The sequence below is a fragment of the Salmo trutta genome, chromosome 1 (genome assembly GCF_901001165.1).
Source record: "Salmo trutta chromosome 1, fSalTru1.1, whole genome shotgun sequence".
Classification (NCBI taxonomy): Eukaryota; Metazoa; Chordata; class Actinopteri; order Salmoniformes; family Salmonidae; genus Salmo; species Salmo trutta.
This window is the reverse complement of record NC_042957.1, coordinates 65,719,146-65,746,385: the sequence shown is the minus strand read 5'-3', so window position 1 is coordinate 65,746,385 and position 27,240 is coordinate 65,719,146. Positions and strand designations below refer to the sequence as shown.

Below are 27,240 nucleotides of genomic sequence, written 5' to 3'. Positions count from 1 at the left end.
TTCCATTTACACCATTTATTTCAAATCACCGACGTTTCTGCCTTCACCACGGCCCTCCAGCATGTGAAAGCCAGTCTTGCATGTGTTGGCTATACTACAGTATAGGACCACAGTAGGCCCTCAGTGGCCTGTGTATTATTATAGAACTGTACATTCAGTGATAACTCAGTCACAAACAGTTTTTAAATAGAGCTAAACCCAAAGACATGTTACAGTGACTCACGTGTAGAAACAGTTTCAACATGTGAGATAAGCAGTCCATGGAAAGAGGTGAAGAATCGAGATAAGTAAATAAACACACACACACACGCCTCCTTGCCACCCAATTATTTTCCAAATCACGTTACCATCCATCGGTTAGCCCTTTATAAAGTGGTTGGTACAATCTTCTAAATCTCCAGGCTTTTTCAGCGAGCAGCAGCCACAGATGACTAATGGACGCAGGGGCCAGTAATGAATGTCATTTGCAGAGACTGCATGTTGAGCAGGAGAGAGAGGGGAAGCAGCTTGAAGATCCTAATGTTACCTTTTAGTGGCAATTTGAAGATGTTTTTCCCCCAGGAGTGGCACTCTAATACCCACCCCCAGAACCCTCGCCACCGTGAGAACTCACAGATTACAGGAAACATGCAGATCTCAACACTTCACTTGATAGGCCTTGATAGTTCTCTGGGAAATAAATACAAATTAAATCATTAAAATCTTTCAGATACTTTAAGCTTTTGGTGTCGTCTGCCTGCCTTTTTGGACTAGTCTATTGGCCCATTATTCAGCCAGGCAAGCTCACTCAACCACAAATAAACCATTGAAAAATAGTTCAAATAGTATTTGGACCAGGTCGGGTTCTCTTTCGCCCGCTCTCCCCCTTTCGTTCTCTCTCCCTCTGTGATGTGTTGTGTAATTGAGATCAGTCAGTGGAGGCCTATTGGTGGCTGCTCCCCAACTCATTACCAGATGTTGGGAGGTCACTGCCGTTTGCACACACACACACGTGAAATAAACAGTCAAGAGAACAGAAAGCAACAAAGTGTATACATTCATATGGACACATTCACTTGGTTGGTGCAGGTGAAGAACCTTGAGATTTCATTGTATTTGATTGAAGCTGTGCTGTACAAATCAAATGAATTATAATATTGTTTAGTGCAGTGACAACAATGGTGGTGTTCATTCACTTGGAGGTCAAGGTGGAGGTCAATGTGTTTCTAGATATGAAAAAACAAAAACACTGTTGAGCGTATACACAACCTCCCTGTCTGACATTATTTAACAAAAACAAACTTAAAGTAAACTTACAAACACATTATCTAATATCCTGCCTCGTATTCGATATGTAGCTAGCTGACCAAACTGTACACTGACTAGTAATGGTGTGATATCCACAACCATCACTGCATATTTTTTTAACTCTACATCTAGTCTCATTTTTATTTTTTAATCCCCATTGCTTTGATAGATGCCATATTTATTCATATCCCCTCTTATCAAAGATAAATGAAATCCCACCTTCCTTCTGCCTGACAGGCAGTGTCATCTGATAATGTGAGAATAAATGAACAGGTTTCTGAACAGGAATCTGATAATGTGAGAAAACATGAACAGGTTTCTGAACAGGAATCTGATTAGGATGTTTGTAGAAAACTGTTTCCACAACAAGTTTCCTACATACCTCTGTTTTGGGCTTTGTGTTATTCGCTAAACTAGTTGTGCCCTCTATACTTAAAGGGTTGCTCATGCAAGGATATAATCGTACTATATTGCTAAATATTGTAATCGCAAACCCACAGATGCACACACTCCCTCTTTGAAGGGAACGGAAAAAATATATGATTTGAAAAGTAACAATATTTCAACTTACTGACAGTTGAAATGACAACTTGCCTCTCTTGGTTGATGGAGGTTTATAAGTGTGTAGTGTTAAAAGGCTTCAGCCTGATTGCAATATGCTGAGATAATATATAATTCCATTATTCACACAAACATTCCATTGTGAGCATATGAAAACCTTTTGATGGAGTTCAAAGTACGACAACACACCTCAAGTCAGTATCTGACCGTTGGAGTCACCTTGAATCCAGTCCAGCAACCTTAGACCACAGTGTGGACCCTGAACGGTTACAGTCCAACACAGAGTGATGATTGTCCAATCTCCTCCAATAGCAGAGCAGCTTCTTCTTCTTCATGGGAACCGTAGTGCCAAGTGTCTGTGGTACTGAATGTTCCAAATAAATATACATTCTTATAAGGCAGTGTTCCATGTCACACCGGACAAAAGGATCAGGTGGAAAATCCCTTTAATAAGATGGGGATTGTGAAAAGTGGGAGAGTGTGAAGAGAAGTATCAGAGAGAAGCACATACAGTATGTTGGGAATCCTAGTGGCAGAAAAGTGGTACTGCAACTCCTGATCGACTCAACAGTTACAGTTAGCACCATTGTCTCCCTCCCCCTATTTCAACTCAGGACTGCTTCCGAAACATTAAGATGTCTCTGGTCTTGGAGCCTCTCTTGCCCTCGGGGAGTGGGGTGGGGTTGGGTGAGGGCGACGGGGAGGGCTGGGGGGTGGCTGTGCCTCCATAGGGGCAGCTCTGGGAGTCGGGGTGCTCCCCGGAACACTCCACGGCCGGGATGTAGCGACTGTCCCACATCCCTGGACCACACAGCTTACACAGGTCATGGAGGCTGCACGGGATTCTGGGTAACAGACGGAACTGGTAGAGTAGACTACGGGCCTAATAGTAGGAAGGGTGGGAGAGAGAGAGGAAGAGAGAGAACGTAAGAGAGGGTCAAGAAATGGAGAGAAGAAATGGAGAGAAAGAGAGCATGTGAGAGAACAAGGGACTGGAGGAGTGGCAGTGTATGAGAGAAAGGTTAAACATGAGGAAAACACATAGAAAGGAGGAAATAGAAGGCAGCTAATCCTCAAGACTTGCAAAACAGCTAACAGTATCACACTTAGTATCATGGAGATTTGAATAACATTTGACTAAATCAATAGCTCCTTCAGACGTGGAAGAACATGATCTAACGCAGCCAAAATCAATTAACGTGATCTAATTTAAACTAAATAGGGCTGAACTGTTCACAGACAGAGATATCAAATCTGATAGGGGTTCTATAACAGTCCTAACACCTGCATGCTAAAATGTGCTGTTGCTGCAGCAGCAGTACTAACATGGCATCCATAAACATGAGGAGAAGACAGACACACTACAGGCCATGACTCAGAAATCCTCAACATGGCAGGATCACAGCAAGTATTTCAACACTCCTTGAGGGCTGGGGAGCAACAAGGACTATTATGCTTTGTTGTATTACAAACGCCATTCCTTTAAATCCATTCGGCGCAGTCGATGAGTGTACACTGAGGGGATGAGTTAACAATTAAACAACCACCATAGCATGCTAACTGGAGGGTAAAATGCTAGCGTTGCATAAAATGCTAGTATAGCCTAGCATAGCATGAGGTAAAGTGGCCCAGCCTTGGATGGAGTAGCGCATCGTCATGCTAAGGCTAACTGCTGGCGTTACCTTGCGCAGCACCAGCTCCCCGTTCATGTGCATGGAGAGGTTGCTGAAGTGGAGCAACATCTGGTCGGTGGCTAACTGCTGCTCCGTCACGTCATCACCGTACAGCACGATGATGGCCACACACGCGAACAGATGGAAGTAGTCCGTCTGAGGGAGCGACAGCGTGTTATTGACAAAGTACATTTATACTGGACTGTGGAGAGCCTGCCTACAGTACAGTTTGTGTGTGTGGTTGTGTCTACATCCAACTCTAATCTCCATAACTAGTGTGTAGTATGAATGATGGTTATACCTATACCAGGCTAGAAACTCCTAACACTGTTACACACCGTTGTTAATACACACATTGTTTGATATTGGTGTATGTATGCCAATGTTGTGTTTGATATTGGTGTATGTATGCCAATGTTGTGTTTGATATTGCTCTGTGTACACCAATGCCATGTACAACATGTTGCTGTGCGTATGCTGATGTAAAGTTGCGTACCTGGTAGTGTGCCCAGCAGGCCTCCCACATACGCAGGGCCTCTGTGTCGGGGAACTCCCGTTTGAAGCAGAGCAGGATCCAGCGGTGACAGAAGAGCAGCTGGAGCCCGTCCTCCCCCAGCTGGGTCAGGTGCTGGTGGAACCGGGGAAGCATCAGACGCAACAGCTCCCTCAGGTACATCTGGAACGGGGGAGAGATGGTTAGGGCACTGATGTGGATATGAATGTAACGCCACACACACACACAATAAAACACGAGAATCACAGATAGCGAGAGAGAAGAGAGAAAAGTGTGTGTAATAAAGAGAGAGAGAAAGACACTTTTCCTCCCTCTGTCCCCTTACCAGTTGTCTCTCCATGTCTTCGTCGCGGGGAGAGCTGATGAAGATGGTGTTCTCCATCAGCCCTACGAAGCACCAGAACGTGTCACTCTCGTCCTGCACCTCGGTCAGCAGGGGGGCCACCAGGTCAGACATGCCCTGGCAGTAGCCCATCTCTGGGTTGAACACCGCGTAGTTCAGCAGCACACACCTGGAGGAATGGAGGAACACCACCACAGACAATATCAAGAGATCATAGTCGCCTCAAACTAAGTTACACATATTACCTCATACTAAGTTACACATATTACCTCATACTAAGTTACACATATTACCTCATACTAAGTTACACATATTACACATATTACCTCATACTAAGTTACACATATTACCTCATACTAAGTTACACATATTACCTCATACTAAGTTACACATATTACCTCATACTAAGTTACACATATTACCTCATACTAAGTTACACATATTACCTCATACTAAGTTACACATATTACCTCATACTAAGTTACACATATTACCTCATACTAAGTTACACATATTACCTCATACTAAGTTACACATATTACCTCATACTAAGTTACACATATTACACATATTACCTCATACTAAGTTACACATATTACCTCATACTAAGTTACACATATTACCTCATACTAAGTTACACATATTACCTCATACTAAGTTACACATATTACCTCATACTAAGTTATACATATTACCTCATACTAAGTTATACATATTACCTCATACTAAGTTACACATATTACCTCATACTAAGTCATACATACAAAGTCATACAGACCCATCACACTAACCAACAGGTCATATAGATGTTTAGACACTGTCGTTAAAACAATCAATTTACATTAAATCAAATTGTATTTTCCACATGCTTTGTAAACAGGTGTAGACCAACAGTGAAATGCTTACTTCTCATCCCAACTATTCAGAGAGGTAAATGTGGAAATAGAAAAATAATAACCATGGAATAAATACACAATGAGTAATGATAGCTTGGCTATATATACGAGGTACCAGTACTGAGTTGATGTGCAGGGGTACGAGGTTATTGAGGTAGATATGTACATATAGGTAGGGATAAAGTGACTAGGTAACAGGATAGATAATAAACAGTAACAACAGTGTATGTATATATAGGTAGGGATAAAGTGACTAGGTAACAGGATAGATAATAAACAGTAACAGCAGTGTATGTGATGAGTCAAAAAAGTTAAGGCAAAAAGGGTCACTGCAGATAGTTAACCAATAGCCACCCAGACTAATTATTTAACAGTCTAATGGCTTGGGGATAGTAGCTGTTCAGGGTCCTGTTGGTTCCAGACTTGGTGCATCCGTACAGCTTGCCGTGCGGTATCAGAGAGAACAGTCTATGACTAGGGTGGCTGGAGTCTGACAATTGTTAGGGCCTTCCTTTGACACCGCCTGGTATAGAGGTCCTTAATGGCAGGAAGCTTGGCCCCAGTGATGTACTGGGCCGTACACACTACCCTCTGTAGAGCCTTGCGGTCAGATGCCAAGCAGTTGCCAAACCAAGAGGTGATGCAGCCAGTCAAGATGCTCTCAATGGTGCAGCTGTAGAACTTTATAACGATCCGAGGGTCCCTGCCAAATCTTTTCAGCCTCCTGAGGGGGAAGAGGTGTTGTTGTGCCTTCACGACTGTGTTGGAGTGTGTGGACCATGATCATTCCTTAGTGATGTGGACACAGAGGAACTTAAAGCTAATTAACACTATGGCATTAAAACAGAGTAAGCGAATGAATAAGACAAATATGGAAAGTGGTGAGATAATATTGGGCCATAATAATACATGAGAGTTCTAACCTCCCCCACCTCTACTCTACTTGACCCAGTTACTTTCACCAATACTGAGATCCAGCCATGAGAGTCACTTAAACAGCCTGGTTTTGAAAGCCTTTAGCTCCTCATTTAGGAAGCTATTAGCTGTAAGTATGCATCAGAACTAGCACTCTAACAACTTACTGGGAGTCAATAAAGCATGAAAGTCATTAGCTAGTTTCCCCCAGGGTTCAGAATATGATATTCATGTACGATATTACCTCCTATGCACTGGACTATGGGATAGGAAAGATGAGAAATTGAAAAGGTGAGGAAGAAAGGGGGGAAGAGTGGTAAGAGAGGAGAGAGTGAAATATAGAATAAAGACAGAGGAAAGGATATGGAGATGAGAGGAAAGAGGAGTGGTAGAGGAGAGAGTGAAATATAGAATAAAGACAGAGGAAAGGATATGGAGATGAGAGGAAAGAGGAGTGGTAGAGGAGAGAGTGAAATATAGAATAAAGACAGAGGAAAGGATATGGAGATGAGAGGAAAGAGGAGTGGTAGAGGAGAGAGTGAAATATAGAATAAAGACAGAGGAAAGGATATGGAGATGAGAGGAAAGAGGAGTGGTAGAGGAGAGAGTGAAATATAGAATAAAGACAGAGGAAAGGATATGGAGATGAGAGGAAAGAGGAGCGGTAGAGGAGAGAGTGAAATATAGAATAAAGACAGAGGAAAGGATATGGATAGAGATGAGAGGAAAGAGGAGCGGTAGAGGAGAGAGTGAAATATAGAATAAAGACAGAGGAAAGGATATGGAGATGAGAGGAAAGAGGAGCGGTAGAGGAGAGAAAGTGTAAGAATGAAAGAAAAATAATGACAGCAGAGAAGAGAGTGGGTAAGAGAATAGAGAGAAAAGAGGGAAATGCCCAGACAGAACCATCTGTCCTGACCTCATGATCTCCACATTGGGGTTGTTCTCTCCCCTGAAGAAGTGGTTGCTGCGGTCTGTTCTCACCACGTCCTTGTCCACGGTGAACTGAACCTTCCTCCAGAAGTCACTGTGCTCCTCAGGACTCATAGACAACCTGGGGATGGCAGGGACAGACACAGGGAGGAAGGGTTTTAAACTGGGTTAAATACTGGGGCTATGCACTAATGTCAACCAAACTGAAAGGCAGTTACTCAACTTCAAAAATTTACTTCATTTAACCCTTGATAGGATGTCAGAAAAAGGGTAGGGTGAGGATGTTGGGGCACTGTAAACCACTGAAACAACCTATGATCTAACCCTAACCCCCTCCCATCACTCTCTGGCTGAGAACCTGGACACTGAGGACCTGACCCCTACCCTAACGAGCAGAGCAGAGGGGATTTAATTAACACTATTTGTTTTCCATTGAGCCCCGCCAGGAACAATAACACTAGGCCTGATGCAACTTCACACAACTGTTTACTTTCTGGGTCTGTGTTTGTCTGCCTCTCCCTCGGCGTCTCCTCCCTCACTCCTTCTCTCTCCCAGTCCCTTGATCCCTCTCTCCCAGTCCCTTGTCCCCTCTCTCCCAGTCCCTTGATCCCTCTCTCCCAGTCCCTTGTCCCCTCTCTCCCAGTCCCTTGTCCCCTCTCTCCCTCCATGCCTCTCGCTCTCTCTTCTTCCCTTTCTGGAGAACTGTCAGCAGCTGTACCTGGTCTGCTACCAGAATCCCCTAATCGTGTAACTCAACATTAACATGTAAGACCACAGAGACATCAGACCTTGTAGAAAATAGACGAGCAAACTGAATCAACTCTCCACACCCCTCTCCTCCTCTGGTGTTTGTTCAGAACAGGTATATATTGACATCTCTCTCCTCTCCAGCAGGATCATCCATGTTTAACATCTTCAATAGTACTGGCTACAGCACAGAACATCAAATCAAACAAGCAATAATTGATTCTTCAAAATGTGACTTATATAAATAATCTAATGTTATATTTCCATATAGAACTCAATTATTTCATTAACAGTGGCTGGTCTTTAGTCAGGATCACAAACAGATGATTATAAGGGTGTCATACATGTTCATGACAAGTCTAATCTGATACCTGCATCATAATGCATTATATCTGCAGGCTTTAAGTAGAGTGGTACCAGTGCCACCACCTTTAGAAGGCAGAGACTGTAGTTCCAGGGTCTTAATGATGAGCCAATGGCCCCTGGAGGCTCAGTCAAGTGTTTTTCCATCAGCCTCATCACATCACAGGAGGAATAGAGCGTCTAATTGGCTGGTTTGGATTACATCTTCTGATGTATTCTAAAGGTTAATATGCCATTCCGCTGAAGACCGGCCAATTATCATATCAATTCTGTGCACTCGTGCACACACACTTGCGCACACATGCACACTGTGTGGAAGCTTAGGAGGCCTAGCGGTTAAGAGCGTACGGCCATTAACCAAAAAGGTCGCTGGTTCGAATATCCAAGCCAACTAGGTGAAACATCTGCCAATGTGCCCTTGATCAAGGCACTTAACCCTAATCGCTCCTGTAAGTCGCTCTGGACAAGCGTCTGCTAAATGACTCAAATGTCAAATGTAAATGTATTGAAAAAAGAGGATTAGGGACAGACAAGTAACGCTGGGAGGTTAAAATAAACTGTGACTGGTTGCACCCTTTACTCTCTTTTAGTGCGTGTGTGGTGCGTGTGTGCGTGCGTGCGTGTGTGCGTGCGTGTGTGCGTGCGTGCATGTGTATCGAGCTGTAGTCATCATATTGATAGAATATGAGAATATGATTTGATCAGTGATTACATGTTTTTACCCAGGAGGTCTGTTAATTTACACCCAGCACTCCCATAACACATTCTGTAATTGTGTCTATTGATTGCTCCATTTGCAAAGTGTAACCACAAGGTGTGTGTGTGTGTGTGAAACAGCAGGATATGGCTTGGTGCCACCTTATTCCTCCTCTGCTCCTCTGCTGGATGGAGAGCCATTAGTTATAGTAAACCCCCAGCCACCTACCTCCTCTGCTGGATGGAGAGCCATTAGTTATAGTAAACCCCCAGCCACCTACCTCCTCTGCTGGATGGAGAGCCATTAGTTATAGTAAACCCCCAGCCACCTACCTCCTCTGCTGGATGGAGAGCCATTAGTTATAGTAAACCCCCAGCCACCTACCTCCTCTGCTGGATGGAGAGCCATTAGTTATAGTAAACCCCCAGCCACCTACCTACTCTGCTGGATGGAGAACCATTAGTTATAGTAAACCCCCAGCCACCTACCTCCTCTGCTGGATGGAGAGCCATTAGTTATAGTAAACCCCCAGCCACCTACCTCCTCTGCTGGATGGAGAACCATTAGTTATAGTAAACCCCCAGCCACCTACCTCCTCTGCTGGATGGAGAGCCATTAGTTATAGTAAACCCCCAGCCACCTACCTCCTCTGCTGGATGGAGAACCATTAGTTATAGTAAACCCCCAGCCACCTACCTCCTCTGCTGGATGGAGAGCCATTCGTTATAGTAAACCCCCAGCCACCTACCTCCTCTGCTGGATGGAGAGCCATTAGTTATAGTAAACCCCCAGCCACCTACCTCCTCTGCTGGATGGAGAACCATTAGTTATAGTAAACCCCCAGCCACCTACCTCCTCTGCTGGATGGAGAGCCATTAGTTATAGTAAACCCCCAGCCACCTACCTCCTCTGCTGGATGGAGAGCCATTAGTTATAGTAAACCCCCAGCCACCTACCTCCTCTGCTGGATGTGGTGGTACTCGGAGCGTTTCTGCAGTCTCCAGGCCTCTCTCTCCTGGGAGGAGGAGTCACAGCTGTAGTAGTGCAGTAAGAAGGGCCACACCTCCCCGCGGATGGAAGGGTCAATGCCCCCAAAGAAGATGGCCTGAGGCGGGACAGAGAGGACATGATCAGCCTGGGTAGTAGAAGTCTAGAATTCAACAATATCAGCTACAGTAACTACACCAGGGTTCCCCAACTGGTGGCCCATTGGCCGAATTAGTGCTGCAGGTGGTTTTATTTGGCCCACCAGAATTTTATTTAAAAAAAAATATTTTTTTGCATTTCCATTGTTTGACATAAGACTAAAAACACCAGGAAATCAGCTCCATGTAATTTCTATTTAAGAAATCTGTTCCCAAATATTCCCATGCATAATCGAGAGACACATGATCGTATACAAATGTAAGCATGTCTGTCAGTCTTCCAAGGTCTTATCCCAGCTACACACTCACCTTGCGTAGCTTGTACTCCTCCTCCACCTGTCCGTTGTGGTTGAGGTGTCGGAGCCAGGTGGTGACGTCCAGGCGGCGGTACAGACGTTCCTCTGGGTGGGTCTCAGCGGACGGCAGGGTGGGCCTCCGGATGGAGAACTGCATACATGACTTCTCATCCACTACCTGGAAGAGAGAGGGAGGAGAAAGAGCAAGATCGATAGGTGGGGGGCAGAGAGAGAGCGAGACAGATGGGTGTGGGGCGGAGAACGAGAGATAAAGGAACTAGCCATTATGCTAACACTGAAATAACATGGTATCTAACCACAATCCTAACACTGAAATGACATGTTATCTAGCCACAATAATAACGCCGAAGTAAGATGGTATCTAGCCACAATGCTAACACTGTAGGAACATGATATCTAGCCCCAATGCTAACATGTCTCACCTGGTCTTTGAGCTGGGTCTCTCTGCAGCACTTCCACTGTTGGAAGACCTCAGCCAGCTTGTCCAGACCTGCGTGGTGGAAGTGGAGGACCTTATACTGGCTCTCTCTGCTGGCGATCACCAGCTGACCACTGTTACACGCCTCATCACTGGAATCACAACATACCATTCAAACATACAGAAACACTGGCTGAAAGAAATACACATACAATGTTCCTGCACTGCTAAAACATGGCTTATAACATATACAGCAAACTCTCAGTTGGAGAAGAATTTCAGAAACACTTCCTGGATTGTCAAATAGTCTTTTTTTTTACACATACATAGAGGTCCACTTTCTGAAGTGACTTTTTCATTTTTGTAATCGTTTGAGTTGGACAATGATAATCCTCCCCTTTACCCTCACAGGTCAAACACCACAACTGTACGCAGGTGAGTTGTTATGAGAGTAAAGTTCCTGAGGTCATAAAATATCCAGACATCATGACCCCTGGCTGACCTGAAGAAGAGGCGGAGCGACCTCATGTGACCCAGGTCGACCCGGAACACTCCCCCCAGCTGCTCCAACGCCAGCACCTTCTGCTGTTCCTCCCACCGCATGCCCTGTGATTGGCTGTTGTTCTCAGAGGGAGCGTGGCTGTCCAGGCTGGAGGCGGAGCTAGCCGAATGGGTCATGGACTCGTCGCACAGCTCCCTGAGAAAATGAGGGGGGAGAAGTTAAGTTGGTTATAGGATCAGATTAACTTACACCCACAACTATTACTGGCCAAATTAAAACAGACCTTAGATCAGCATCTAAGGGAAACTGATGGGACCATGATTTTGGAGAATGATTGCATTGCACACAGATGTAATTCTAACAACACATAAGCAATAGATATGGCAAACAGGGTCCAGAGGGCTATGTACTGCCTGTAACTAGTGTTGAATATCAGGAGTCTATTTACTGCCCTGTTGTGGTCCCTTGTTTAATGTCCTGGGATTGTTCTGGCTTAGACCATGGGACAGAGAATGAGAAGAATGCATGGCGGTTACTGCGCAGGGGGGAACCACGCACGTCACACACACACAGTGCATACAACAGAAACTGTGCACACACACACACACACACAAATCACAGCGTCTGCCTTCCAATTTCCCCAGTCATTCCCCCACGGCCACTGGTTTTTCCCGGCACTGTAACCCGAGCTGGGGGTTCCTCTACTGCGTTAACACACACACACACACACAAACACACAACTGGGTAAGGGGGTAAATCAAACAATTAACAACCAAAACACACCCCAAGACACGTCTCGGAGAGCCAGACCTGAGAAGCACAGTGATGTATTAATTGCAAATGGGGCCAGTAAACACAAGTCAAAAATATGGAAAAACATTTACATTTAAATACTGTTTCCTTGTATGCTGATGGAACAGTATTTCTCTAAGTCCATAATAAATACAAACAGCCTATTGGTCCCATGAGAGGAGCCAGAGCTGGTCACTTTCAAACTAAATCAATGGTTGTGAATTGATCATGTCTCGGGTTGTCACATACCTGTATATGGGAATATAATGTGAGATCCATCGAGACAGCAAGGTCTCCCCTCATTGGTCAGATTCACTGGATCATGTTTCAAATCATGAACAAGGTCCCAGTTCTGGGACACTACAGCACAGAGAAGTGGGGAGATTCTGTCTGCCTCAATATAAACCTAGTTATAGCAAACCTGGGTTCAAATACTATTTGAAATCTTTCTAATATTTTGAGCCTTTGCTTTAGCCTGTCCGGAGTGCCAGGTGAGTGGGCTTTGCAGATTTGGGACTTTTCTACCGGTTCCATTGCAACAGGAAATCTCAATCAAGCCCGGCAGAAGCATTTGAAATTCTTTTTTTAAGTATTTGAACCCAGGTCTGAGTCATAGGCCTATTGTATTACATTGAGGTGCTGAGAGAACATACAGAAACCAAAAGTCTCACACTTAATGGTCTGCTTGAATAAAACCTGGCAACATTTGATTGATTAAAACATTGTCTCAAAGGAATATTTAAACTGCGCTACATGCTAACTACTGTAACTGTCAGAGATATTGCTAAGCTAACTGTCTCTGGTCTTTCCAGTTAACTAATCAGCATCAGCAGAAGGTGTTGAACACGGACCTGTTTTAAATGGGGTCTACTTAATCAATGAAGCGAAGATAGCTTACGCTAACATAACAGTGGGTGCTTACAGAGAGGTTTTAAATGCCATCTACCTCATCAGTGGATCTCAATTAGCTAATGCTAAATGTTCACACTAATAGCTGATGCTGTTCTCTATAGCGACTACACTATAGCCTATGTATAGAGTGTTATACACAGACTATGCACTGAGTGGACAAAGCATTAGTAACACCTGCTCTTTCCATGACAGACTGAACCTAGGTGAACGCTATGACCCCTTATTGATGCCACTTGTTAAATCCACAACAATCATTGTAGATGAACGGAAAGAGACAGGTTAAAAGAAGGATTTTCAAGCTCTGGAGACAATTGAGACATGGATTGTGTATGTGTGGCATTCAGAGGGTGAATGCACAAGACAAACGATTTAAGTGCCAAGAACTGAAAAGGTGCTGGCTTTTTCATGCACAACAGTTTCTGGTGGGCATCAAGAATGGTCCACCACCCAAATGACATCCAGCCAATTTGACAACTGTGGGAAGCATTGGAGTCAACATGGACCAGCATCCCTGTGGAATGCTTTCAACACCTTGTAGAGTCCATGCCCCGACAAATTGAGCCTGTTCTGAGGGCAAAAAGTAGTTCTGAGGGCATAAAACTCAATATTAGGAAGGTGTTCTTAATGTTTAGTACACTCAGTATATGTCAACAGCATGTTTTGATGGAAAAGCTGTTTTAATGGCATGTCCCTCATCAGGGGAGCTACAAGCTCCCCACCTACGTGATGCTCTACCCTAGGGACAGAGCTCTGGCGTCACCCTGAGAACCAGAGCCTGGGGCTAAACCCCCATTATTCATTGAGTGTAGTCCCTAAACTCAATGAATAATGTGGCTGTCGAGCATGTAGAAGAGACTACACTTCTTGGTGTTCTATTAGATTGTAAACTGTCAAGGGCAAAGCATATTGAAGGCATTGTTGTAAAGATGGGGAGAGGTCTGTCTGTGATAAAGAGATGCTCTGATTTTTTTTACACCACATGCAACCAAACAGTTGTACGGTAATGGTGCGGCAAAAAAAATACCTAGAAAAGCTGCAGCTGGCACAGAACAGAGCAGCACGTCTGGCCCTCAAATGTACATGGAGGGCCAATGTCAATAATATGCTTATCAGTCGCTCCTGGCTCAGAGTGGACGAGAGATTGACTGAATCACTGTCGATCGTTGTAAGAAATATTTATGTGTTGAAAGTACCAAATTGTCTTTTCAGCCAGTTATCACAGCTCAAAAACCCAGTCCCCAAGTAAGAACAGAGGCTGGGAAAATGACTACATGGTAACTCAGGCAAGAAATATGAAACACCTGAAGGAACAACGTGGACTGTGAAGAGACACACACTAACACAGTTTTCTTTAGATGTTTTAAATGTAGCTTTACATTAGTGTTCTTATCTATTAGTGTTCTTATCTATTAGTGTTCTGCATGTTGTCATGTTCTATGTTGTGTGGCTGCTGCTTTTTCAACAGCTAATGGGGATCTGAATTAAATACACAAATACGCAACAATTTCAACGGTTTTACTGAATTACAGTTCATATGAGGAAATCAGTCAATTGAAACAAATTCATAAGGCCCTAATCTATGGATTTCACATTACTGGGACTACAGAAATGCATCCGTTGGTCACAGATACCTTCAAGAAAATGTAGGGGCGTGGATCAGAAAACCAGTCAGTATCTGGTGTGACCACCATTTGCTTCACGCAGTGCGACACATCTCCTTCGCATAGAGTTGATCAGGCTGTTGATTGTGGCCTGTGGAATGTTGTCCCACTCCTCAATGGCTGTGCGAAGTTGCTGGATATTGGAACACACTGTAAAAACACATAGATCCAGAGCATCCCAAACATGCTCAGTGTGTGACATGTCTGGTGAGTATGTAGACCATGGAAGAACTGGAACATTTTCAGCTTCCAGGAATTGTGTATAGATCCTTGTGACATGGGGCAGTAAATAATCATGCTGAAACATGAGGTGATGGCGGCAGATGAATGGCACGACAATGGGCCTCAGGATCTCGTCATGGTATCTCTGTGCATTCAAAATTGGCATTGTTAAAATGTAATTGTGTTCGTTCATAGCTTATGTCTGCCCATACCATAACCCCACCATGGGACACTCAGTTCACAACGTTGACATCAGCAAACCACTCGCCCACACGACGCCATCTGACCGTTACAGTTGAAACTGGGATTAATCCATGAAGAGCACACTTCTCCAGCATGCCAGTGGCCATCGAAGGTGAGAATTTGCCCCTTGACGTTGGTGAACTGCAGTCAGGTCAAGCCCCTGGTGAGGATGACCAGCACGCAGATGAGCTTCCCTGAGACGGTTTCTGACAGTTTGTACAGAAATTCTTCAGTTGTGCAAATCCACAGTTTCATCAGCTGTCTGCGTGGCTGGTCTCAGACGATCCCGCAGGTGAAGAAGCCAGATGTGGAGATCCTGGGCTGGCATGGTTACACGTGGTCTGCGATTATGAAGCCGGTTGGGCTCTGCCAAATCCTCTAAAACAATGTTGGAGGCGGCTTATGGTAGAGAAATACACATTCAATTATCTAGCAACAGCTCTGATGGACATTCCTGCAGTCAGCATGCCAATTGCATGCTCCCTCAAAACATCTGTGGAGTTGTGTTTTGTGAAGAAAAGAAATGTCCCCAGCATAAGGTGCACCTGTGTAATGATCTAGCTGTTTAATCAGCTTCTTGATATGCCAGACCTATCAGGTGGATGGATTATCTTGACAAAGGAGAAATGCTCACTAACAGGGATGTAAACAAATTCGTGCACAACATTTGAGAGAAAAACGCTTTTTGTTTGTATGGAAAATTTCTGAGATCTTATATTTCAGCTCATGAAACAGGGGACCAACACTTTACATGTTGCGTTCATATTTTTGTTTAGTATAAAAACATCTAATCAAAACTCTGGGGAGGGCAGGGAGAAGAGGAGAGCTAAAAATAGGTTTTATGTTATATAAATGTATTACTGTACATTTGCATGGAAATTCACTACAATTGAATTACCTATGTTTAGGATTCTAACAATTGTACAGGGCAGCAAAATACTTGAGAAACATTATGAATTTAAACATTTTAAACAAAGAAAAATAATAGCAATTTTGTCCTACAGACGCACTACATTCAGTGGTTTAGAATACTGTACTGGAGCCATATAGATGCTGTACTGGAGCCATATACTGTTGAAGGAAGTTTACATACACCTTAGCCAAATACATTTAAACTCAGTTTCACAATTCCTGACATTTAATCCTAGTAAAAATTCCCTGTTTTAGGTCAGTTAGGATCACAACTTTATTTTAAGAATGTGAAATGTCAGAATAATAGGAGAAAGAATTGTTTATTTCAGCTTTTATTTATTTCATCACATTCCCAGTGGGTCAGAAGTTTACATACACTCAATTAGTATTTGGTAGCATTGCTTTTAAATTGTTTAACTTGGATCAAATGTTTCGGGTAGCCTTCCACAAGCTTCCCACAATACGTTGGGTGAATTTTGGCCCATTCCCCCTGATAGAGCTGGTGTAACTGAGTCAGGTTTGACGGCCTCCTTGCTCGCACACACTTTTTCAGTTCTGCCCACACATTTTCTATGGGATAAAGGTCAGGGTGTTGTGATGGCCACTCCAATATCTTGACTGTTGTCGTCCTTAAGCCATTTTGCCACAACTTTGGAAGTATGCTTGGGGTCAGTGTCCATTTGGAAGACCCATTTGCGACCAAGCTTTAACTTTCTGACTGATGTCTTGAGTTGTTGCTTCAAAATATCCACATAATTTTCCTGTCTCATGATGCCATCCATTTTGTAAAATGCACCAGTCCCTCCTGCAGCAAAGCACCCCCACAAGATGATGCTGCCACCCCCGTGCTTCACGGTTGGGATGGTGTTCGTTGGCTTGCAAGCCTCCCCATTATGGCCAAACAGTTCTATTTTTGTTTCAGCAGATCAGAGGACATTTCTCCAAAAAGTACAATCTTTGTCCCCATGTGCAGTTGCAAACCGTAGTCTGGCTTTTTTATGGCAGTTTTGAAGCAGTGGCTTCTTCCTTGCTGAGAGGCCTTTCAGGTTATGTCAATATAGGACACGTTTTACTGTGGATATAGATATTTTTGTACCGGTTTCCTCCAGCATCTTCACAAGGTCCTTTGCTGTTGTTCTGGGATTGATTTTCACTTTTCGCACCAAAGTACGTTCATCTCTAGGAGACAGAACGCATCTCCTTCCTGAGCGGTATGACGGCTGCGTGGTCCCATGGTGTTTATACTTGCGTACTATTGTTTGTACAGATGAACGTGGTACCTTCAAGCGTTTGGAAATTGCTCTCAAGGATGAACCAGACTTGTGGAGGTCTACAATTTATTTTCTGAGGTCTTGGCTGATTTCTTTTGATTTTCCCATGATGTCAAGCAAAGAGGCACTGTGTTTGAAGGTAGGCCTTAAAATACATCCACATGTACACCTCCAATTGACTCAAATGATGTCAATTAGCCTATCAGAAGCTTCTAAAGCCATGACATCATTTTCTGGAATTTTCCAAGCTGCTTAAAGGCACAGTCAACTTAGTGTATGTAAACTTCTGACCCACTGGAATTGTGATACAGTGAATTATAAGTGAAATAATCTGTCTGTAAACAATTGTTGGAAAAATTACTTGTGTCATGCACAAAGTAGATGTCCTAACCGACTTGACAAAACTATAGTTTGCTAACAAGAAATTTGTGGAGTGGTTGAAAAACGAGTTTTAATGACTCCAACCTAAGTGTATGTAAACTTCTGACTTCAACTGTAGATGCTGTACCGGAAGCCATATAGATGCTGTACCGGAAGCCATATAGATGCTGTACCGGAAGCCATATAGATGCTGTACCGGAAGCCATATAGATGCTGTACCGGAAGCCATATAGATGCTGTACCGGAAGCCATATAGATGCTGTACCGGAAGCCATATAGATGCTGTACCGGAAGCCATATAGATGCTGTACCGGAAGCCATATAGATGCTGTACTGGAGTAACTAATAGCTTAACCATATAGATGAGAGTTTCAAAAGTGTGAAACAATAATAGCATTGTGAACAAGTATGCATGCACACACACACACACACGTTACAATACACAGGCTCTCCCACACACCAACATAATGTACTCTCTCGCTTTCTTACACACTCTCTCTTTCTCCCTCTCCCCACTCACTTCCTTACACACAGGTTATTTCTCTCTGCATGATTCCTAGTGACATGTTTCCAGTCCCAGGCCCCTTAACAGTGTGAATTAAAGCTGAGAGCTGTGCTGTTCCAGAGGGGTTGCTGCTGCCTGTAGGCCCGGACCAGACCACTCTCCATTCCTCTAATCCACCCAGTTGACACACAGCCCAGCACAACAACTCCAGGAGCGGGGAGGAATCAAAGAGCGTTTCACACAGACCCAGGGAGGGAGTGAGTGAAGAGGGGGAGAGGAAGTACAGGGAGAAAAAAATAGAGATTGGGTTAAAAAGAAACATTGGCGAAGGATAAAGAGAGAAAGAGAGAGAAAGAGAGAGAAAGAGAGTGAGTGAGTGAAAGAAAGAAAAAAAGCGAAAGGGAGGGAGAGGAAGAAAAGGTTAGAGGCAGTGCAAGAGAAAGCTGCCAAGTCACACACTAACTGCACTTACAGTGTTAAATAGACTGACAACACACACACACACTTCAAACTCCCTCATCCTGGGCTGTGTTTCTGGCCAAATACCTCTGTGTGGAAACGACCTCTGAGGGATGTATAAAGGAGAATGGCCATAAGGTCAGTACAGCAACATGATCGTGGTTTAGTCCAGATGGTTTAGTTGGTTGGAGCAGAGTGTTGGCAACACCAAGGCTGTCGGTAGAATTCCTGCATGGACCACATAATGAATGTGTGTGCTAACTGCTAACTGCTAACTAAGCTGCTTTAATTGGATTGATTTAGCTAAGGACAATGTGTGTGTTTTGGCCCATGTTGCCAATAAGAACCTGAATCTACTGGATATTACCATAACCTTGTAATTATCTGCTTTAACAGCCCTTTCTCTCCCTACAGAGTGCACACATCCAGCCATGGTAGGCAGTAATACTTAAGAATAAATTCTTATTTACAGACTTGCCTGGTTAAATAAAGGTTTAATTTAAAAAATGCTGTGTGAAGTGTGAACCTCCCCCATTGACAGTAAGCGTACACTTATCCTCTTCTCTGTGGCTCCACCATGTGGTAGGTTTGGCCTATTACAACTACCTCAATCTGGTGAGAAATTCTATCTTGTGAGATGAGAAACTGGCATCTGGAGTGTGGGTTCAACATTATTCAAGGTTACAGCCTTTAAACACCGACAACTGTTGCTACTCTCTCTCGCTCTCTTTTTTAAACTCTTTTATAAAGTGGTGGGGAAACGATCAAATTGGCAGTTAGCTAAAATAAGCATAGGATATTTACGCAAATGGGTTGCAGGTTCTTGTTTGCATTCTCGCAGTCAGTTTCAAATATGTATTTAACAAGTTGGATGCTTCTCTACCCAAATAATTGGAAAAGCATTTCTGTCATGTGCTTATATGCTTAAACTATTTCAATGTCTCCACTGCGAGATAAGACATCAATATTCAGCGTCTGAACTGACAGAGACTGGATTCAATACATACATAAATTATAAATACCATGGAAACTACAGCTCCATTTGTGCCCTGCATATCAATAGCTACCTCGCATAGATAATTCACACAAATCCAACTGACAATAACTTTCATTTTTCCCACCAAAACACCCTATTCGTATCTATGTCTAACACAAGTCACAAACAAATACGTACACATAACAGACCTGCATTCAAATACTGAAATTTTTCAAATACTTTTAGTATTTGCATTAGCCCGACTTTTTCTATTGGTTAAATGACAACATGCAAACTCAATCAAGCCCTGATAAAGTATCCGAAATGATTTAAAATTACAATTTGAACCAAGGTCTGTATTATCCACACACACAAACCCATCCCCTCCCAGCTCACCTGCTCTCGTTGTCCAGGAACACAGAGCCGCTGCTCTCAAAGAGGGACTCGCTGACGGGCGACAGGCAGAAGGGTGAGGAGAAGGTGGTGTCCGAGTCCGAGCCCATGGTGCTGTCCCTGCTCACCTCGTCAGCCGACAGCTCACAGGACCCCTCATCCCCCTCATCCCCCCCAGACTGGGGCTGCTGCTGCTGGGGAGGAGGGGGCTCTATGCTGGCCTCCAGACCCAGGCCCCCTCCATTCCCAGTTCCGCTCCCGATCCTCTCCTCCTCCTCCCGGTCCTCATCTTCCTCCTGGGCGGGAGGGTGTCGGGAGTGGGGCCTGCAGGTAGGGTTAACATTACAGTGTTACCGTAAAATAGGTTTTTTCGGAGGATGAAATTCGAACAGATGGAAATTAAACACCATCCTGAAACAGTGTTCAGCTATATTACAAAAGTTCAGGCTCAGTTGTCAGGATACAAGCAGTTATCACAATAAAACTAGTTACTGCAATAAAACCTGTTACGGCGATACAAGCCGTTTTCACGATAACACCAGTTATTGCAATATCACCACCTACAGAAGTCCATTACGTTCCCCTCTCCCCACTCTACCTGCGGGGCCTGCGCCGAGCGTTCCTGCGGACAGGTGAGCTCTCTGGGGTGATGTAACGCAGGGCCTCCTCGTCCTGTTTCTGGATGCGGGAGTTGGGAACCCAGGTTAGGATCAGAGTGGTTCCCAGGCTCTCATCCTTCTCCATGTGCACACACAGGTACCCTGAGGAGAGAAGGGAGTCATGAGAGAGATGGAGAAACATGGCCGCAAACACACAGGAACACAGACATGTGGACAAGAACACAAAACACACACACACTCACCCTGATGAGATCATATCATCAGAGGATTGGAGACAGGTTGAGAAAGAGAGGACACACACACAAGAAAACACAAGCACCGAAGTCACCTGAGAAGATCACACTATAAGATAAAAGGATCCCTGAACCAAGTCAGTTCTCCTGAGGACAAAACCTTCTTCCCATGAACCAGAAGTCAGATAGATAGATTGACTCCAGATTTGGTATATCTATCTATCTGACTTCTGGTTCATGGGAAAAAGATTTTGGCCTGAGAACTATAATAGATTAGACATCTATAACCTTAATAAGTTGGTACACAAACATACTGTCCATAGCTAACATACCATACCATGATGGAAGAGGTGGCAAAGCAGTGGCATACTGTACGTGGAAACATTACTAGGTATGACACTAAACAAGTGAGACAAAGCAGTGGCATACTGTACGTGGAAACATTACTAGGTATGACACTAAACAAGTGAGACAAAGCAGTGGCATACTGTACGTGGAAACATTACTAGGTATGACACTAAACAAGTGAGACAAAGCAGTGGCATACTGTACGTGGAAACATTACTAGGTATGACACTAAACAAGTGAGACAAAGCAGTGGCATACTGTACGTGGAAACATTACTAGGTATGACACTAAACAAGTGAGACAAAGCAGTGGCATACTGTACGTGGAAACATTACTAGGTATGACACAAAACAAGTGAGACAAAGAGGAAATAACCTGAAAAGAAGTTAAGATCTGACTCATGAACAAACAAGGAGATGCAGAGACGAGAGATAATGAACCATACAGTCTCATATCTCTCAGGTGAGAGTTCATCTGTACATGGTGGAAAGAGAGAGAGACACTATAGGACACACTGGGAAGAGAACAACAGCAGAGGAATAGGTGAACGCTATAGTCATAGCTGGGGCCTGTTCAGGAGGATGTAATGTTACAGAACATTCAGATAGAAATGTATGGTGTAGAACAAATATGATTGTCAGGTAGAATAGGGAATCGTGTTAGTGCTATTCATTACATGTCTGTGATGTTCAGAATAGTTCAGCTCACTGAATACACCCCAGGGTTGTATGTATTAGGCACCAAATGCAAGAAAATGGACTGAAACAGGAAGGGACTGCCTGAACTTGTCCGATAAGAAATGCTCTTCTCCGTTGCAAAGACGTTCGCTACAGTGTGCCCTAATGAATAGGACCCTTATGTAGGGGACTCCTAGACAGCTATATACTGTACCTGGGTGGTGTTCGGGCAGGCCCGGCAGAGGCTCGGCAGGGTGCACACACACATTGTTCTTGGAGAAGATGATCTCTCCGTCCAAGCTGTTCCGCGACCCCGCCGACCCTGGGTTAAAGGTCAGGAGGTCCGAGGCCTTGGAGGAGGCGCGTCGCAAGAGCCGACCGAGAGACATCTACACCGACACCAGGACTCTGCGCCCATCCTCTGGAGTGGGGGGAGGGGGAAAGGTGAGAGAGGGGGACAGGGATGGAGAGAGACAGAATCAGGTCAGAATGGAGGACATGGGGCACTAGTGTTTTACAGTACGACATTTGCCTATTCAAATGAACAAATCATATATACAGTGCCTTCGGAAAGTATTCAGACCCCTTGACTTTTTCTCCATTTTGTTACGTTACAGCCTTATTCTAAAATGTATTAAATCGTTTTTTCCCCCCCTCATGAATCTATGCACAATACCCCATAATGACAAAGCAAAAACAGTTTATAAATGTTAGCTAATTTATTAAAATTAAAAACTGAAATATCACATTTATATATTCCTTAATTCCATTATTTTACTTTTAGGTTGTGCGTATTGTGTGTATTGTTGTGAATTGTTAGATTTTACTGCACTGTTGGAGCTAGAAACACAAGCATTTCGCTACACCCACAATAACATCTGCTAAACATGTGTATGTGACAAATACAATTTGATTTACATAAGTATTCAGACTCTTTACTAAGTACTTCGTTGAAGCACCTTTGGCAGCGATTACAGCCTCGATTCTTCTTGGGTATGACGCTACAATCTTGACACACTGATATTAGGGGAGATTCTCCCATGCGTTGTTTTGGCTGTACGCTTAAGGTCGTTGTCCTGTTGGATGGTGAACCCTTGCCCCAGTTGGAGGTCCTGAGCAGGTTTTCATCAAGGATCTCTGTGTACTTTGCTCCGTTCATCTTTCCCTCCTTCCAAACTAGCCTCCCAGTCCCAGCCACTGAAAAACATCTCCACAGCATGATGCTGCCATCACCATGCTTCACCGTAGGGATGGTGCCAGGTTCCCTCCAGACATGATGCTTGACATTCAGGCCAAAGAGTTCAATCTTGGTTTCATCAGACCAGAGAATCTTGAAACAAATAGAGCTAAGCACAGGCAAGATCCTAGAGGAAAACCTGGTTCAGTCTGCTTTCCAACAGACACTTCACTTTTCAGCAGGACAAAGACCTAAAACACAAGGCCAAATATACACTGCAGTTGCTTATCAAGACGACATTGAACGTTTCAATGTGGCCTAGTTACAGTTTTGACTCAAATCTACTTCAAAATCTATGGCAAGACTTGAAAATGGCTGTCTAGCAATGATCAACAACCAACTTGACAGAGCTTGGAGAATTTTTTAAAGAATAATGTGCAAATATTGTACAATCCAGGTGTGCAAAGCTCTTAAAATGTCCTAACATTTCTAAAAACATGTTCTCACTTTGTCATTATTATTGTGTGTAGATAGGTGTGAAAAATATTATTTTATTCATTTTTAATTTCAGGCTATAACAACAAATCGAGGGGTGTGAATACCTTCTGAAGACAACGTATATAATCGTTATACAATCATACATGGCAAAGCTAACTCTTTTACAGTTTGAGATTTCATTTAAAGGCAGTGACAGACATTTATACTCAAGTTACACTGATGTTTGTATAGTATTAGTGTGTTCTTACCCCAACAAGTCAACCCTGGCATGCAATAAAAATTCACAGTTAGTTGACGTGGCATAGGAAAACACTATCTTGACTCAGACACTTGGCTCAGTTAGTGTAGGCGTGTGTGTGCAAGTGTGTCCCCCACCTTGAATAAACACACACAGAGCTAACAGATGTCAGCATCTATGGCTATTCTCAACATGTCACACAACTGTGCACTATGACTGGTCTCACATGCCAGACTCATAGCTTTCACAGCAGCTGATGAAAGAGACTACACTATGACTGGTCTCACATGCCAGACTCATAGCTTTCACAGCAGCTGATGAAAGAGACTACACTATGACTGGTCTCACATGCCAGACTCATAGCTTTCACAGCGGCTGATGAAAGAGACTACACTATGACTGGTCTCACATGCCAGACTCATAGCTTTCACAGCAGCTGATGAAAGAGACTACACTAGGACTGTAAACAAAATCATTTTGCTGTTCACTCCAGTCAACCTTTCTGCTATGACTGGAATTGGCCACTATCGCTACTGGCATATCAGTGCTACTGGCATATCAGTGTTACTCCATAATGTGTAAGTTCCTCTGTGCGACCCTATGATAATGTGGCCTAGTTCCCTATCACTACAGTCTATGACATCGGCTACATTCCCAGGGCCCCACTACTCCTGAATGTGTGGAATGTTCCCTCTTCCTCAGAACCCTGAGTCATGATCTGTGACCCAAATGGCACCCTATCCCCTATATGGTGCACTACTTTAGTCCAGAGCCCTATGTGCAGAGGTAGAAAGTACTGCGCTACATAGAGAATAGAGTGCCATTTGGGAGGTAGCCATGTTTACCTCCTCTGATTAACTCTATGCCCCACGACTTCCTGTTAACAGGGCTCCAGGGTGATGTTTCCCCTCGGTAAAGATTTAGGATCAGCTTCCCCTCTCCCAATCCTAACCTTAACCATTTGTGGGGTAAATGCAAAACTGACACAAGATCAGCATCTAGGGGTAACTTCACCCTACTGGCTTATCAGGACTCGGACAGGAAGTCTTCTACCCCGGAATCCGGGCAAGGCCAGTGAGGATGTACTGTAGCCTGGTCCCAGATATGTTTGTGCCGTCTTGCCAATTGCTATGGTCTTTGGACTGACAATGATCATAGGAGTTGGCAGGACAGCACAAACAGACCGGGTACCAGGCTAGGGAGAGTGAGTGAGGTTCCTAGGAATGCAACAAATGTACTCATTTGGCCGGGTAACACTTTACAATGATTATGTTTCTCTCTTCGGCTACCTTTCTTAGAACACTGCATGTACACACTATACTTCAGTACTTCAACCATCCTAAAACCACTCTGGCCATAGCGCTGAGCTGCTCACATGAACATTTGCATGGTAACTGCTTACAGAACAAAGCCAATCCATTGAATCCACTTGCAAATGAGCAGTAGTAAACTAGGCTGAACTCACTATACCAGGTGTTCAGTGTCAACCATACCCCCCTGGACCTTCCAGCCATACCTCAGCAGATTAAAGCTACATTTCATAGTCCATTTTTCTCCTTCTGGTCACCCCAGACAACAGCTACCCCTAACCAGTTGATAGACAGTGGAGATCTCCACCAAAACAGGGAAGTTAGAGGTTATTTGGTGGTAAAACAGCTATAAGCAGTTCTCTGTGTGTATCCATAGCCTGAGGTTATTCTGGTGGGTATGATAGCAGCAGGGCGAGAAGAGGTCAGAGTGTGATATGATTCCATATTCAGCATGTGACTAAGCAGGGAGCCTGACTGATATAGCACAATGCTCTCTCCTTCTTCCATGCTGTCATCACCTCAGTGTGTGTTCACACATTGCCTTGTCTCCTCCACTTTAGCCTCTGTCACCTCACACTGGTCCTACTGTAGCATTCCAACATGGAGACATCTTTCCAAAGAACGTGTTACTCTCCTGTGAGTGTGAAGTCTGCAGTCGGTCATCATTTTTTCTGTAGCCATTCATCTCATTTAGTATTCATCTCCTTCTGCCTTGCTGTATGGAGTTGTTTTGTTCAGAAAAACTTCAAACAAAACAGTCCTAAGGATTTTCTGAGACAACTAAACGTTCCCCAACGAGATTACAGAGCGAGTGTATCAGTACAGTATCCCACTGTGTCCTGCCAGCCTCAATGACTATAAACGCAGAGGATTCCAGTGCCTCAGATCAGTGGGTCCAAGTTCACCTCCGGGCCACGCTAACAAACTTGTCAGGCTGCTGACATTTGAATAGAGGAGGCTTCCATAATTAACTGCCTCTCCCGTTCATCTGGATTGTGACACCAAAACCACTGCCTGGGGGGCAGCAAAGACTTTAAATAACCACAAGCACTCTCAGTGAGTTGCAATCCCTCAGGCTGACTCACTTCCATGAGCAAAAAGTCAATAGACTATGTATCAGACACAGACAGAGCAATAAGTATTCTGTTTACATTTGACCTAGTAAAGTAGAGCTTGAATAGAAGTAGCCTAGGTGAGACAACTCGAATGGGAGCTGAAAATGGTTGGCTTGGCCCACCTTCCCAAATCACATTCACAAGGCATAGGCCTAGAATTTGACCCTGTAATGGCTATAAACAGATAGATATGAAGTCAATGAGATAGCCATATGGAAATGATAGCTTTAGGCTATCAATAGCCAACGCGACATAGTAACAGAGAAGTATCCTGAAGAGTGGCGTGCCGTCCGTGATGACGAGGCTACATCAACTATTGACACGTTGTTTCAATGACAGGAAACATCCATTTGACAGGAGGATGGAACAGCGGGATTCTCACTGCCGCAGCATTATTTTTTCACGGGCCCGGTCCTTCTCCTGCCTCTCCAACATTGCTATCGGTTTGGCCGGGCAGGGATTTTATTCGTAGTTAAGCCTACCATCACGAATACATATTTTAGTCTAGCTGGCTGGCCTATGTCCTCAAATTTCTCCCCATCACATGCAGTGCACATCCCGACCAACCCGTATAGTTCGCCAAAGGAATAGCCTAGCCTAGGAAATAAGGGGTCGTGTAGGCTACAAACACCATAACCTTATCCATAATAAACGAGGTCGTTTGGTTCCTTCTCGGTCATCGGTGTACACCTGTGCGAGCGGAGGACTTAATAAATAAATGCACACTCAAAAACACAGGCGATGCGGTCTTTGCTTTCTCACCCTCTGTTCCACCCGAGACTACTGTCTTTTCCGCTTATCCATTCCGAAGCGATGTTTCTGGTGGTTGTATCCGTGTAGTTTGAGGTCACGTCTTCGGTATTTTGTTACGCGGTGTGCGTGTTTGTATCCGTGCGGTCTTTCTCTACCGCACGCGGAGCTGCTATGTTTCTCTAACCCAACCCCCAAATTCCTCCGCTTCCGGGATGGCAGACTGGATAAAGGCT

General features: G+C 44.1%; 1 protein-coding gene across 2 annotated transcripts; it reads right to left on the bottom strand.

Annotated features, from left to right (window-relative positions):
• On the bottom strand, window positions 1–27,240 carry LOC115205459 (TBC1 domain family member 16). Of its 2 annotated transcripts, none has more exons than XM_029771456.1 (13): window positions 27,017–27,240; window positions 22,131–22,337; window positions 20,637–20,799; window positions 20,042–20,362; window positions 11,312–11,506; window positions 10,814–10,961; window positions 10,384–10,548; window positions 9,886–10,034; window positions 7,109–7,243; window positions 4,361–4,547; window positions 4,018–4,197; window positions 3,531–3,677; window positions 1–2,731 (listed from the first exon to the last, which is right to left on the bottom strand). In XM_029771456.1, the coding sequence occupies exons 2-13, from the start codon at window positions 22,303–22,305 to the stop codon at window positions 2,459–2,461; spliced, it is 2,238 nt and encodes a 745-aa protein (XP_029627316.1). In that variant the 5' UTR covers window positions 22,306–22,337; window positions 27,017–27,240; the 3' UTR covers window positions 1–2,458. The 2 variants fall into 2 exon arrangements, with proteins under 2 accessions (XP_029627316.1, XP_029627325.1); XM_029771465.1 differs by lacking the exon at window positions 27,017–27,240 and adding an exon at window positions 25,658–26,981.